At 38.8% G+C, this 15323-nt stretch overlaps 1 protein-coding gene across 1 annotated transcript in view; it reads left to right on the top strand.

Moving 5' to 3' along the window:
• Nucleotides 1-15323, top strand: part of HEPHL1 (hephaestin like 1) — a 108916-nt gene that overhangs the window by 86117 nt on the left and 7476 nt on the right. Inside the window, exons 13-17 of the mRNA XM_082409877.1 lie at nt 121-260; nt 3392-3532; nt 7297-7403; nt 10423-10645; nt 11974-12113. Of these exons, the coding sequence (XP_082266003.1) occupies nt 121-260; nt 3392-3532; nt 7297-7403; nt 10423-10645; nt 11974-12113 (751 nt within the window). The remainder of the gene's footprint in view (nt 1-120; nt 261-3391; nt 3533-7296; nt 7404-10422; nt 10646-11973; nt 12114-15323) is intronic.

Genomic DNA, 15323 nt, shown 5'->3' with positions numbered 1-15323 from the left:
GATCCTGATTGCTGCCAGATTTGGGAAGTACTGCTCCAGTGCACCCCCGAATCATGCAGAAGCACTCGAGGATTTTCCTACCCTCTAACAACTCTAATTCCTGTTGCTTCTGATTTGCAGACATGGAGATATATTTATGAACCACACTGAAAACTGGATTGGCTCTCAGTACAAGAAAGTGGTTTACAGGGAATACACCAATGGAGAATTTGTGGAGATCAAAGCCCAACCGCCAGGAGAGGAGCACTTGGCACTCCTGGGTATGGCACAGATCGCAGCCGTGCACTGCCAGCACACACACACACACACACACACACGTCTGATTAGACTTCTGCCCAAGAAGGGGTGGAAGGAACAGAGTAGCCTGACTGCGTTCATCCAAGTATGACAACTTCCTGCTCTCCCACTATCAGGGAGTGTGCTGTGTGCTCAGCTCATACAAACAGTAGCCATAAGAAGACTGCCAGATGACGTGCAAACAGGAATCCGTATCATCAGGGCAGTCTAACCAGTGCCTGTTGCCCTGACGTTCCTTTGCCACCCCTCTGCCCAGCCAGGAAATTTTCATCTGAAACAACTTGTTGCCTCAGAACAGCAGGCAGAGTGTTTGCATAACTTCACCAAGGTTCTCAATCATCCATGCACGGTGCCTTACCAACACACCATGAAAATCATTCTGACAAAAGAGGAACCCCTTACTTAACAGGGGTGCTTGGGGGCTTCCCTGGTGGCGCAGTGGTTGAGAGTCTGCCTGCCAGTGCAGGGGACACGGGTTCGAGCCCTGGTCTGGGACGATCCCACATGCCGCGGAGCGACTAAGCCCGTGAGCCACAACTACTGAGCCTGCTTGTCTGGAGCCTGTGCTCCGCAACAAGAGAGGCCGCGATAGTGAGAGGCCCGCGCACCGCGATGAAGAGCGGCCCCCGCTTGCCACAACTAGAGAAAGCCCTCGCACAGAAACGAAGACCCAACACAGCCATAAATAAATAAATTAATTAATTAAAATAAATAAATTAATTTAAAAATCCCATCTTTAAAAAAAAAAAAAAAGAGGGGTGCTTGGGTGAATGGCCTAGATTCAGTTCCAGGGGCCCTAACTCCTGGCCTTCTCAGAACCGACTCTGCCTGTCTGATGCCCCGGGCTGCCTGACCTGGAGATCAGATAAGCCCTTCCTGCTAACCTTCCCCACTTTTCTTCACCTGAACATCACCAAACCTGACTCCATTATGAAGATGAAATCTTAAAGCAGAGGGCTAATCTAGATGACTTTTAGAAATCCGTCTCCATTTTTAAAAGTACAAGGCAACTTATATAAATAGTAAGGCTGTAATGTGTTTCTTATTATTAAAATAAGGCACCACGAGATTACTAGATTCATAAATTACTAAACAGCCCATCCATCTTCACCATCTATTAACGTCAGCTCCCAAGCTTGTTCGTCATACCAAATGAGTAATCTCCCATGGGAACATTCCTTCTTTGGAGCCCTGTGTGTGGACAGATCTCTGAAGAAAGGGTGCTGATCTTGCAGAGGGGGCTGGGCCGCCTCCCCCCCACCCAGAGAGCCCCGGTTTGGTTTGCTCAGTAAAATGACACAAACCAGTGACTTCATCAGAGGCAAGCCCAGCAGCACTTCAGCCAGTGGAGCGGGAGGCCCATCTATTCATTTTCTGCAGCTCAGGGAGAGGTCTGCACTCCTGAAGCTGCAAAGGGCACAGGACAGGCCCACCTCTGGTCATTACTGTTCCCTGTGACCCACCAGGCGGTAAATCAGAAAGCATCTGCTCCCTCTCACCAATACAGCAAGGCATGTGCAATTTATGTGGTAATGTATACACAAATAGTGATTTTAATATAAGTATGCACATGCCCCATCGGTAACTCTACCCCAAACTACTGTTTAAAAACATGCCTAGATTTTTCTTTTCTAGCTTTATCATTAAAAGAATGCTTTTCAGACACTTTCTGATTCATACTAAGTATTTCTTCTGAAGATAATAATAGTCCAACAAATTTTAGATTTATTTAGGCCTTTCATCAGTACAGTTATCCCTTGGTATCCACAGGGGATTTGTTCCAAGACCTCCATGGGTACCAAAATGCTCAAGTCTCTTATATTAAATGGCTTAGTACTGTTGGCCCTCCGTATCCGTGGACCCTGCATTCACTCATACGGACAGCCAACTACATTTCTCAGAAGAGCAATTAAAACCATGGTTTGAACCAGTGAAGAATGGATGGGTGTGGTCTGACTCTCAACCGTGGGTGTATCTCCCTATGAATGTAGAATGCAAATACATATTGAGAACCACTGGGATTGGGTCTGATGTGCTTCCCAGATGGAAGTCTGTTTCCACCTCTCTCAAGCAATGCCTTGTGAAGACCCCTTTGTGTACGATACTCTGTCGGTGTGGCTGAGAAAACTGCGTTTGTGGCACGTTCTGGGCACCAAGAGGCACCTGTCACGGGTGAGGGTCGTCCCACAGTAACGTGGGTGCAGGCCTCTCCAGAGATGTGTGGGCCGATTTCCACTGGCACGCAGGCTGGTTGCTTGTAACAGAAATGTGTACACGTGAGGTGCTGAAGAACACATCTCGTGAAGGTATCCAAATACTGAGAAACAGCATTGGACATTTGGACATGCATTAGTGAAATCACTGTATTGACCATACATCAATACATATGTTTTAATTTTGTTATCTTAGAAATCCCTTTTATACGCATCATTTCATTGCATCCTCACTATTATATCCATTAACCAGATAATGAGCAGTTTTAGGCTTACCAAAGGTTACACACAGGGGGATTACAACTGAAAGTCACCATATCCTACATCATTAGTATGCATGGAATTATATATATAAAATATACATATATTTTAATTAAAAAAATTTTAATTGACATTATATTTTCATAGTCATTTGGATTCCAATCCCTTAATGATAACAAAACGGGCACTTTTTTCTGAAATAAAAACAAACAAACAAAAAAAGTCACCATGTCCTGTGGCTATAGCTTTTCCTGGAGAGTATGTCTCAGCAATATAAAAATTTAAGCATTTATTGAGTATTTACTGTGCTTCAATCCTTACTGTAACCCTCTGAAAAAGGTGTTATTAAACTCATGTTACAGATAAGGAAATTGACTCAGGTCACTTAACTTACTCAAGGCCTCTCTAATAAGTAAGTGAAGGAGGCAGGATTTGAACCCAGGTTGGTCCAATTGCCAAACATGATGTGGTATTTAATGCTACCAGTATCTCCCTCTAGAGGAAATACACTAATAACGACTCTAACCTTCGTTTATTTTGTCAAATACTACCTACATGTAAGTTACACCAATGTTGAAAAGAGAAATGACAATGCACACAGGTCTGTGTTTTGCCTTTAGGCCCAATGATTCATGCCGAGGTGGGCGACTCCATCCTGATCATATTTATGAACAAGGCCAATCGGCCCTACTCCATCTCAGCCCACGGAGTGGAGGACATGGAGAGCGGGAAGGGACTCCCAGTGCCTGTCACAAAGCCAGGTAACTTACCCCACAGATCTGCTCCATCCTGATGAGTACTGCAGACTCAACTCTTCTCTGATCTTTTCTGAACTCTGAAGGGTTTTGGAGAGCTCATTGTAATGTCAATGTGCTCCAACCATTACCCCAATATGAAATCACCATTCATCCAATGACCAAGTGCTTATGGAGTTCCTAGGGCTCCATTAGGAACCTTAAAGGGTATTAAGACATAACAGCTAACACATATTCAGTGTTAACCTTGTGCCAGGTTTTACATTTAAAACAAGTTTTTTTTAACTCATTTATCCTTAAAATAACCCAGGGAGGTAGACACTAACATATTTCATTTAACCTGATACCATCAATTGTAATGGCCATCCTTACTTTATCTGTTACTAAAGAAAGAAAAAAAAAACATGCTGCCAATTAAACTTTAACATGTCACTGATTGAAAGATACATCCTGACATCAGATGTGCTAAACTGTGAAAAATGTGCATCCTGTAATTGATGAAGTATGATAGTTATGCCCATTTAACAGGTGACTGAAGCAAAGAGGAGTAAAGAACTTAACCAGGTCAGACGTTAGTAATAGTGGAACTCAGTTTGTTTGACTTCAGGACCTGAGCTCTTAACCACACATTTCGTTCAAGATGCTTAAAATGAGTTTGGAAGAAAAAAAGATGAATCATTTCAGCAAGAGTGCAGATTATGCAAGACAAAATTCTAAGTGGTGAAGAATTTCAAGAATATATCTGAGAGTGTTGATAAAATTTCAGAGAAGGAAAACCCATGAAGACTGATTGTTTAATTAGGAACAAATAGGGAAGGCTTTATAAAGGAGATAGAACTCCAACTGGCTTTTAAAAGATGCATTGAAGGGAGAGAAGAGCTCACAATTTAAGGAGCTTCCATAACATTTACACAGTTAAAGTGTGCTTGTGATAAATGTCAAGAGCCCCTGTGACCTTCAGTTACGAGATTGATAGCAACTATAGGTATTACAGGGGAGTTATATTCCATTTTACCTCTGATGAATACTTAATAACATTATAATAATGCTATATAATTGCAATAAAGGTCATATAAATTTTTAAAAATTTAAATAGGTATAAAGAAAAGAAAACAATCTAATGCATCACTAGAAAAAGTTAGCAAGGTATCTATTCAAGGATGGGTTGTGGGAAGGGAAATCGTTATTGGCTACTATTCCAACTTCTGCCACTACCTACTCCCAGTATCAGAAGGTGCTTCAAGAAACTTCTCATGAACATCTAAATGTCTATCTACAGAGAAATAGTCAATTTTGGAAAATTCTTAGAATGGACCATTGTACAATCATTAAATGACATTTAAGAAAGTTTTAATAACATGGGAAAGACTTGTTAAGCAAAATACAAGTATAGAAGAAAGACCAGAAGGGAAATAAGCCAAAATGTTAATAATGGTTTTATCTTTGTGTTGGTATTTTAAACAGCAGAGTGATCATCTTTTCTACCTCCTCACATTTTTTATACTTTCTAGGTTTTCTATAATGGATGTGTCTTGCTTTGATAAAGAGGGAAATAGTTTAAAATGAGTCAAAAAAGCTATTAAATATATTTATTTTTGATGGTTGAAAGCAACTCTAAAGGGAGGAAGAAAGGTGCCTATTAGCCATGGGAGGCGGGGAGCTCTGGTAGGGCTGTGGGCAAGCTGGTGTGACCCCTCCCAGGTTGTTGTGCCCTGGTGGTGAGGAGTGGTAAGGGACACAACTTCTCTATGCTGACTGGCCTTCCAAGAGTCCTAGATGTGAGGGTTATGAGAGTAGGGAGAAAAATGTTTAGAGCATGGTAAAGGAGAAATTATTATTATTATTATTATTTTACTGGAACTCAGAGGGATTCAGTCCCCACAAGGGTCTCTAATAAGGCAGAAAGATTTGGAAGAACCCAGAGATTGGATGTAGGAGCAATAAACTAGCTTTGTGCAGGAAGTCCAGGCAACTTAGAGAAGAACGTTTAATCAGGGCGTGCATGCGATGAAGAGAGCAAACTAGCATTTTAAGAAAAGTAAGCCCCTATCAGTTTTCTCCTCCTCCTCCTCCCCCTCCTTCTTCTTCTTCTTCTCTTCTTCTTCCTCTTCCTCTTCCTCTTCTTCTTCTTCTTCTTCTTCTTCTTCTTCTTCTTCTCCTTCTCCTTCTCCTTCTCCTTCTCCTTCCCCTTCCCCTTCCCCTTCCTCCTCCTCCTCCTCCTCCTCCTCTTCTTCTTCTTCTTCTTCTTCTTCTTTCTCCTTCTCCTTCTCCTTCTCCTTCTCCTTCTCCTTCTCCTTCTCCTTCTTCTTCTTCTTCTTCTTCTTCTTCTTCTTCTTCTTCTTCTTCTTCTTCTCCTTTTTCTTCTTCTTCTTCTCCTCTTCCTCTTCCCCCACTTCCTCCTCCTCCTCCTCCCTTTCCCCTCCTCCTTTCCTCCTCCTCCTTCTTCTCCTTCTCTTTCTTCTTCTCCTCCTTCTCCTTCCTCTTCCTCTTCTCCTTCTTCTCCTCCTTCCTCATCTTCTTCTCCTTTTTATTAAATCACTCAACAAACATTTACTTAGCATCCTCTTTTTGTTGAGAGCTGGGCTCCCAGCTGGGGTAGACGATGGATTGTTCCAACTTTAACACCACCCCTGTAGTCACTTGCATTTAGAAAGCTAAATATCAGTTGTTTATCTTGTGATTACCAAGGCATAGGGGCTATAATGAAAATCATGGAAACTAGACCTAAAATTATATTGCTAATCAACTAGTGCATGAGCAAACATGGAGCAAAGTTTCATGTAAGCATTACTTTTGTTTTGCTTTGTGGCTCACATTCAGCTGTAGGTCGCTTGTCCTGATAGGGTGGGGAAGGGACACAGTTCAAAAGGAGATAACAATTTAAATGAGCCTTTTACAATGTGATTATCTTGATAATTCATGAATATATTTATGACTCCTTTGCAAGGCACTGGGTCAGCCCCAGGGGATGTACAGATATGGGGCCTGACAAGAGCAAGTGCATGTATTTGTTATTAGTATACATACAAATTAGCAATTATTGACTGCCTTCAATGTGAGGCACTATTCTAGGTATTTTATTTCATTTAATCCTCACAACAATTTGAAAACTGGGATGACTAATCCACTTTACAAATAAGGAAACTAAAAGTCAGTGAGATTAAGTTACTTGTCAAGGTTGAGTGAAAACAAGTCATTAGGGTTGAGATTTGAAACTAGGCCTCTCTGTTTCTCTCTGGTTCCAACTAGATCTCACCTGCCTGCACATTAGAATCACCTGAGAAGCTTAGGGACTATACTGGTACCCTAGTACCAGATCCCAGATACTCTAATTTCATTGGTTTGGGATGAGGCCTGAGCAGTGAGAGTTTACAAAGCTCCCTGCTGATTCCACAAGAAGCCAAGCCTGAGGCCCACAGTAACTCAAGCATGCTCAAGCATAACTCTTAGGAAAAAGATACATAATTTGAGGAAAAAAAAACCATTGAGGTGTAAAATAAGTCTTCATTTCCTGAATAAACATCAGTTGATAATAGAAAAGGCAAACTAAGATGGAAGGCTATAGTCTGAAATGAAAATCTGTCATTTTGAACCTGCAGAAAATCAAGATGTGAATTTAATGGGAACATTTCTAATGAATGGGCAATTCTACTCAGCAATAAACTTTAACCAAAATATACGAAGAATCTGTTTGTATTTCTTCAGGTAAATTGTCTGGAACAGAGGTAACATGAATAAAAATTTTTTCTATTTCTTCTCATTTGTTTCAGGAGAAATAAAAACTTACAGATGGAATGTCCCTAAAAGGTCCGGTCCAGGGCCATCTGACCCAAATTGTATTCCATGGGTTTACTATTCAACAGTAAACTTTGTGAAGGTAAGGTGGAGAGAGCCGCCAAAATGCTCATAGTGATATGGCTTTAAGCTGACTATTCAAGTTATCACAACTATGGTGGGTATTTGTGAAGAGATGTATTGGTTTAGAGCAGGGGTCTCAAACTATGGCCATGACTGTTTGTTTGCATTATTGATGATGAAGTTGAGTAGTTGTGATGGAAATGGTATGGGTCACACAGTAAAAAATACTTGCTATCTGGTGCTTTACAAAAACAAAGTTTGCCGACACTTGATCTAAAGTATAGGGGAAAAAATAAAATCTCAATGTTTCAATTACCAAATTTAGAACTTACAAGGTAGTTTGAAGCAAGAGTGGATATGGAAAATAGATAACCATAAAATAAATATATACTTTAATTTAATTTATACCATGGTTTTTGATGTGTGAAAAAGGGCTCAGGAAAGAAAACACACTCCAAGTAAACTTAGTAACTGAAACTACAAAATATTTGAATGATAAATAGGCTAACTTTACTTAGAAATTAAAGGCAAAGATTCAATATTGAACTTGAGTCAGGTATGTGTATATAAAACAACTAGTCTAGAATTATACTTCATAAATCGAAGTCCAAATTAAGGTCATATCTGATATAAAATGTAAACATTGCCCATTATTTTAAAAAGTGAGGGATTATCTTAGCCTTCATTTTAAATATTAGATGGCTGCATTAATGTCCTTGAGTTGTATTGGAGAGCGCAAGAGTTCAGGAGAAACATACCAGACACTTGAAAAAAAAATTACATATTAGAATTATGGGAAACCCACATTTATTTGTTGATTCCTTTGTGCATCCCAACAAATATTTATTGAGCCCTTGTGATGCACAAATGACCCCACCAAGTACTATGAGGGCTGCAAATATTCTTGTCTTGAAGGAACTTATCATGTTCGGGGAAAATAATATGTGTGCACACCCGTAATGATATTACAACTCTGAATCTGGTGAGTTTTATATGAGTGCAGGGCTATAGAGGAGGCATTGGGAAGAGAGTCTAGGAAGAGAGAACGTCATGAGTCAAGCTGAAAATAGGGAAGTAGAAGGTGTGTTTGGGAAATGTTGAGAGTCCCGTGTGGCTATCATCTAGGGTAGAAAAGGAAAGCAGCAAGGGAGCATAAGCTAGAAAAGTCCACTGGGAGAGCACATGAGGGGCTTCAGGACCTGTCGAGGATTAGTCTTTTATTCAGTAGGACCATCACTGGAAAGTCACTGAAGACCTCTAGATATGGGAGTGATGACATTAATCTGATGGTTGTCAATAGGATGCGCTGGAGGTGCGGAGAGCAGAGACCAGAGAGGAGCCAATTTCTAGTCCAGGGTGAGGTGTTAATATCCTACACTAGAAGGATGGCAGATAGAATGGAAAGGAAGTCACAGAATGGAGAGGCATTGTGAAGGGAAAAGAAATGTAAGATTTGATAGCAAATGAGATGGGATGGAGTGAGGAAGAAGGAGGAAGTAAACATTGAAATCAAGTTTCCTGGACTAAATGACAAGGAATATCATAGTGCTTTTAGCTGAAATAGAGAATTCAGGAGAAGGAAATGGTTTGAGGGAAATACTAAAATTCATTTTAGAAATGCTTAGCAGATTGAATTGTTGCAAGAGTCACATCCAGGTAGAATAGCTAATAGGCAGTTGAAAATGTGGGAGTTTTCCATCAAAAGAAAGCTCAGGGCTGAGCAACTCGACATGGAAGTCATCCATGGGCTCATGTTAATTCCTAAATCATCCAGCTAACTTTTACCCATAGGACATGGAATATAAGCATCTGTATATACCTATAAATACAGTCTCACTTGGGTTTCACCTCACACCAGTCAAAATGGCCATCATCAAAAAGTCTACAAATAATAAACGCTGGAGAGGGTGTGGAGAAAAGGGAACCCTCACACACTGTTGGTGGGAATGTGAATTGGTGCAGCCACTATGGAGAACAGTATGGAGGTTCCTTAAAAAACTAAAAATACAGTTACCATATGATCCAGCAATCCCACTACTGGGTATATATCCAGAAAAGATGAAAACTCTAATTCAAAAAGATACATGCATCCCAGTGTTCACAGCAGCACTATTTACAATAGCCAAGACATGGAAGCAACCAAAATGTCTATCAACAGATGAATGGATAAAGAAGATGTGCTATACACACACACACACACACACACACACACACACACACAAATGGACTATTACTCAGTAATTAAAAAGAATGAAATAACATCATTTGCAGCAACATGGGTGGAACTAGAGATGATCATACTAAGTGAAGTAAGCCAGAAAGACAAAGACAAATGTCATATGATATCACTTATATGTGGAATCTAAAAAAATGATACAAATGAACATATTTACAAAACAGAAATAGACTCACAGACATAGCAAACAAACTTATGGTTACCAAAGGGGAAAGCGGGGGTGGGGGATAAATTAGGAGTTTGGGATTAACAGATACACACTACATATAAAATAGATAAACAAGGACCTACTGTATAGCGCAGAGAACTATATTCAACATCTTGTAATAATCTATAATGGAAAAAATCTGAAAAAGAATATTATATATTTATATATATGTATATATGCATAACTGAATCACTGTGCTGTACACCTGAAACTAACACAACATTGTAAATCAACTACACTTCTATAAAAAAAATACAGTCTCACTTGAAAAGCACACAGGAAAATAGAAATAAGCATTCGTTTATTCAACAAATATTTATTTAACCCCTTCTATGTAGTAGACACTGGGCTCTGCTCTGGAGACTCAGCTATGAGTGAAGGACACAGCCTCAGCCCTCAAAAAGCTCACTCTTAGAAAATTTTTAGAAATAGTCCTAAATTTTCACAAAGATCACCCTATTCTTCAGGATTTCTTAGTACTTATTCCTTGGTCAATAGTCTTTTAGTATTTTTACAATGACTTTCTTACAAGCAATTAATCAGTGGTATTAAATTATTCAAAGGCTCTTCTAATTCAGTTTATTTTTCTTTCAGGATACCTATAGTGGTTTGATGGGCCCTCTGATTACATGCAGGGAAGGAGTGTTGAATGAAAAGGGAAGAAGAAGCGACATTGACCATGAATTTGTTCTCTTGTTTTTGGTATTTAATGAGAATGAATCCTGGTATCTGGATGACAATATTAAGAAGTATCTTAATAAAGATCCACGAGATTTTAAACCCTCTGATGATTTTGAGGAGAGCAACAAAATGCATGGTATATCAGAGGTTTAAAAAGGACACAAGCTCATAGAAATCTGTGGAAGGTCCCAGCCTCCCTCTTGTTGAGATAAGCTCATAGAAATCTGTGCAAGGTCCCAGCCTCCCTCTCTGAGCCCTTCTTTATTCCCAGGGGCACCTGGACTGAAGAAAGTCCTCTAAAGCTTTCCTTCAGAGGGAACCAGCCAAGCCATTGATTGGCTGCCTGCAAGGTCCAATGAGGTTTTGGACCAACTGTTTAGGGAGCTGTATCTCTGAATGCTGGGATCCCTAAACTATCAGACTGTAAAGTAATTCCTAGGAAATGAATTATCACATATTGGTATATTTCTATAAGAATACAGGATAACTTCTAGTTGATCAAATTTGAGGGGCTGGTTTAACTGTCTCTGGAACATGAAACACCATCACCAAATTTCTGTTTTAATGTGTCTATGTTATTTAATTCTTTGAAATTTAAGGTACTTCTTTTTTTTAAGTGTAAGTAATGTGTTCTAATTGATATACCTATCCTCTCTCACCGAGATCTACTTTTGGCCAAAAGTGTGCAAAAAAATAGGTCTTGCCCAAGATAACAAAGCTAGTTAATTGCTAACATTGATTAGAATATAGTAGCCTGATCTCTGATTCAGCTACTCTTTCCCCTACAATTTTGCCTCCCTCTCCCAAAAGTTTCTTAGTAGGCTCTCTCTTTTTAATGAATGTAACTCATTTGGTTGTGTCATGATGCAAAGAATAAAAAGTTAGTAGAAAGCAGAGGAGTGAAAGTCCTCGCCATGTCAGCCCAGCTTGAGCTTGCTTTGGTAATTGTTAGATCATGGGCTCAGCCCATGTGAAGTTTTCCTTTTTTTTGGAGATTCAGCCAGGTTTAGGAACTTGCCCCAAACTAGTTCTCAGAAAGTGAAATATTAAGTAAATACCTTTTAATTGCTTCAGTTTTGATTTATATAAACTTAATTCTCTGGCTTTTGTCCACTCAACTGTAGAACGGTATAAATCTGGTGACCTCACACATGAGGCGGTAATCCACCCCATAAAGGGAATATGCCTATTTGGCATATTCCAACCAACATGTACTGCTACCCAAGAGATAGCTTTTAAAAACAAACTACTATTTCTCTTTTCTGGCTCTCTTTTATAGGGATTTCTTAGTACTCTGAATTTGGGGTCTTAGATGGTGGGGACATTGGCAAGTGTGAGTGAGATTATTACATGTTTACCAGGCAGACAAAAATATTGATGACCTAAAGATCTTCCTGAATCAGTTCTAAAACCAGATTAAGTAATCATCACTAATCAAAGGCAGTTCTCTTTTTACCTTCTTAGCTATTAATGGAAAGATTTTTGGGAATCTCCATGGCCTCATCATGAATGAAAATACAATGACAAACTGGTATCTGTTAGGAATAGGAAGTGAAGTGGACATACACACCATTCATTATCATGCTGAGAGCTTTCTTTTCAAGGTAAGTATAAGAAAAGTGTTTTGGGGAAGACTTACTAACAGATTCAATATATTTCCATTGTGAAATGAGAGTTATTTGGCAATAAGGCTTGTGAGGGGTGTTAGTGAGTATTAGAGAATGGAACAGAAAAATATGACTGTGTCCTTCCACTGGTAGATACGTCTTAATATGTATTTTATTATGCTTGTAATAAAAAAAAAACCTCTGAGCTTCAGATGAGTTTTCTCATCAGTTATATGGGGATAATTCAGACCACTCTGGAGTATCGTATATGAAAGTACCCATAGTATTTTGTCCCTTTTCCTCTTTTTTTTTTTTTTCTTTTCTCTTTTCTCTTTCCCTTCCCTTTTTCCATTTCTTTTCTATGTGATTAGCCAACAGAATAGTCCTCTCTAGTAAAGGAGATATTTCAAGCTTTGGCTTGGGCCCAGAATTTTACCTTGACTTTTGCCCTAGTGGGCTGGGCTGGACCATGTGTGGCTTTCTGCCTTTTGAGCATCAAGCTGCACCCTATCGGTGGTGCTGGCTGTTCAGAATCACCTGGGGAGCCGTTTAAGAAGCAGATTGCCAGGCCCCACCCCAGACCTGATGAATCAGAATCTCAGGGATAAGGTCCAAATAGTCTGCCATCTCAAGAGCTGTGCAGTCTACAAGGAAGTAGAATAGAAAAGAATAATCACATCTAATCTGCAGGGAAAACCTGCACTGCTCCTTTTCCAATTATACAGGAATGAACAGCAACTAATGAAACATCTAATATCCTCTCCCCTCTGTATATTCATTCAACACAGTTTAAGATACCAAGTACTAACCTACAATAATTTTAGTTTCACATATTAAATGGCTACGCTGCTTTTCAGAACTTGGTTTTTTCAATCTGCATTTTAAAAATTATATTAAAAAAAATAAAATTTAGTAAAACTTATAAAATTATACAATTATTTTACATACATATACAAATTATTTTATATACATACATAAATATTTTAAATTAAGCTATAATTTACACTGAGTAAAATGCACGCTATTTAGTATACAGTTCTGTTGTGATAAACACATACAGTGGTGTAACCAACACTAATCAAAATACGGAACACCTCCATCAACCCCCTAAAATGTCCCCTTTACACCCTCTAGAGTCATCTACTTCCCTATGTTTAACCCCTGGCAACCACTGAACTATTTTTTGTCTCCATAGTTTTGCCTTTTCTGAAATGTCATACAAATGAAATCATACAGTCTGTAGCATTATGAATCTGGCTTGTTTCATTTTGTATCGGCATCTGAATTGCATCCACCTTGCTGTAACGGCAGTTTGTTCCACTCGATCTTTGAGCAATATTCCATTGTATGGATGTATTGCAGTTTGTTTATCCGTTCCCCCACTGAGGGACATTTGGGTTGTTTCCAGTTTGGGGTTATTAAAAATAAAGTCATTATAAACCTTTGTGTACATGCTTTTGTGGGAACATAAGTTTTCATTTTCCTTGAGAAAATATCTAGGGGTTGGATTGCTAGGCCATGTGGTAAGTATATGCTTAACTTTATGAAAACCGCCAAACTGTTTTCCACAGAGGCAGTACATTTTGCACGCCTACCAGAAATATATGAGAGTACCACTTGACCACAACTACATCCACATCAGCACTTGGTATCTTCCATTCTTACTTTATTTTTCCTTAGCCATCCATTTAAGTATATTCTGGTATCTCGTTTTTCATTTGAATTTTCCTAATGGCTATGATACTGATTATCTTTTCTACCATCTGCCATCTGTAAATCTTTGGTGAGATGTCCAAATTTTATGCCCATTTTTAAATTGGATTGTTTGTTTCCTTATTGTTGAGTTTGAGGGCTGTATATATTCTGGATACAAATCCTTTCTATCTATATGATCTGTAAATATTTGCTCCTAGTCTGTAGCTTATCTTTTCATTCCCTTAACGTTATCTATCAAAGAGCAGAAATTCTTAATTTTGATATAGTCCAAATTATCATTTTTTTCTTTCATGGATCATGCTTTTGGTGTCATGTCTAAAAAATCTTTGTTTAACTCCAGGTCACAAAGATTTTCTGCTAGAAGTTTTATGCTTTTAGGTTTTATATTTAGGTCTCTGGTCCATCTTAAATTAATTTTTATATGTGGTTCAAGGTTTATTTTTTGCATAGAGACATCCAAGTTTTCTTTTTTTTCTTTCTTTCTTTCTTTCTTTTTTTTTTTTTGGCTGCACAATGGCATGTGGGATCTTAGTTCCCCAAGCAGGGATCAAACCCATGCCCCCTGCATTGGAAGCATGGAGTCTTAACCACTGGACCACCAGGGAAGTCCCTAGACGTCCAATTCTTCCATCACCTTTCAGCAAAAAGACTATCCTTTCTCCCTCTGTGTCAAAATCATATTGATCATATACATGTGGGTTATTTCTGGGCTCTCTGTTCTATTACATTGATTTATATGCCTGTCCTTTCTTAAATGCCACACTGTCTTGATTGCTTTAGTGTAATAAAAAGTCTTGAAATCAGATGGTGATTGTTTGAGCTATTCTAGATCTTTGCCATATAAATTTTAGAATCAGCTTTTAAAATTGTGCTGGGATTTTGATTGAGATTGCATTGAATCTGTACACTGATTTGGGGAGAATTGATATCTTAACAATATTGAGACTTCCAATCCACAAACATGGCATATCTCTCTATTTATTTAGAACTTCTTTGAGTTTTTTCATTTTGTAGTTGTCATCACACAGATCTTGCATATATTTTGTTAGTTTATTACCAATATCATGGGTTTTGGTGATAGTGTAAATAGTATTCTTTTTATTTCAATTTCTAATTGTCATGCCAGTATATAGAAATATAACTGATTTTTGTATAATTGACCTTGTATCCTGCAACTTTGCTGAACAAATTCTAGTAGCTTTTGTAGATTTTCTTTTTGTAGATGGTTTTTTTTTGGGGGGGGCGGGGGTTCCTACATGGCAAATCATGTTGTCTGTCAATAGAGATGTTTTTATTTCTTTACTTTCAATCTGTATGCACCACCCCCCCGCCCCCCAGCTCCTTTTTGGTGTTATTGCACTAGTCAGGATCTCCAGTAAAATGTTGAACATTAGTGGCAAAAGTAGAGATCCCTGCCTTATTCATCTTAGGGGGAAAGCATTCAGTCACTCACCATTGAATATAAAGTGAGCTGTAGATTTTTGTAGACCC

Source organism: Balaenoptera physalus (genome assembly GCF_965194825.1).
Source record: "Balaenoptera physalus genome assembly, chromosome: 10".
In the NCBI taxonomy this organism is placed as follows: domain Eukaryota; kingdom Metazoa; phylum Chordata; class Mammalia; order Artiodactyla; family Balaenopteridae; genus Balaenoptera; species Balaenoptera physalus.
Note: the sequence above shows the minus strand (reverse complement) of the source record. Positions and strands in the feature narration are given on the sequence as shown.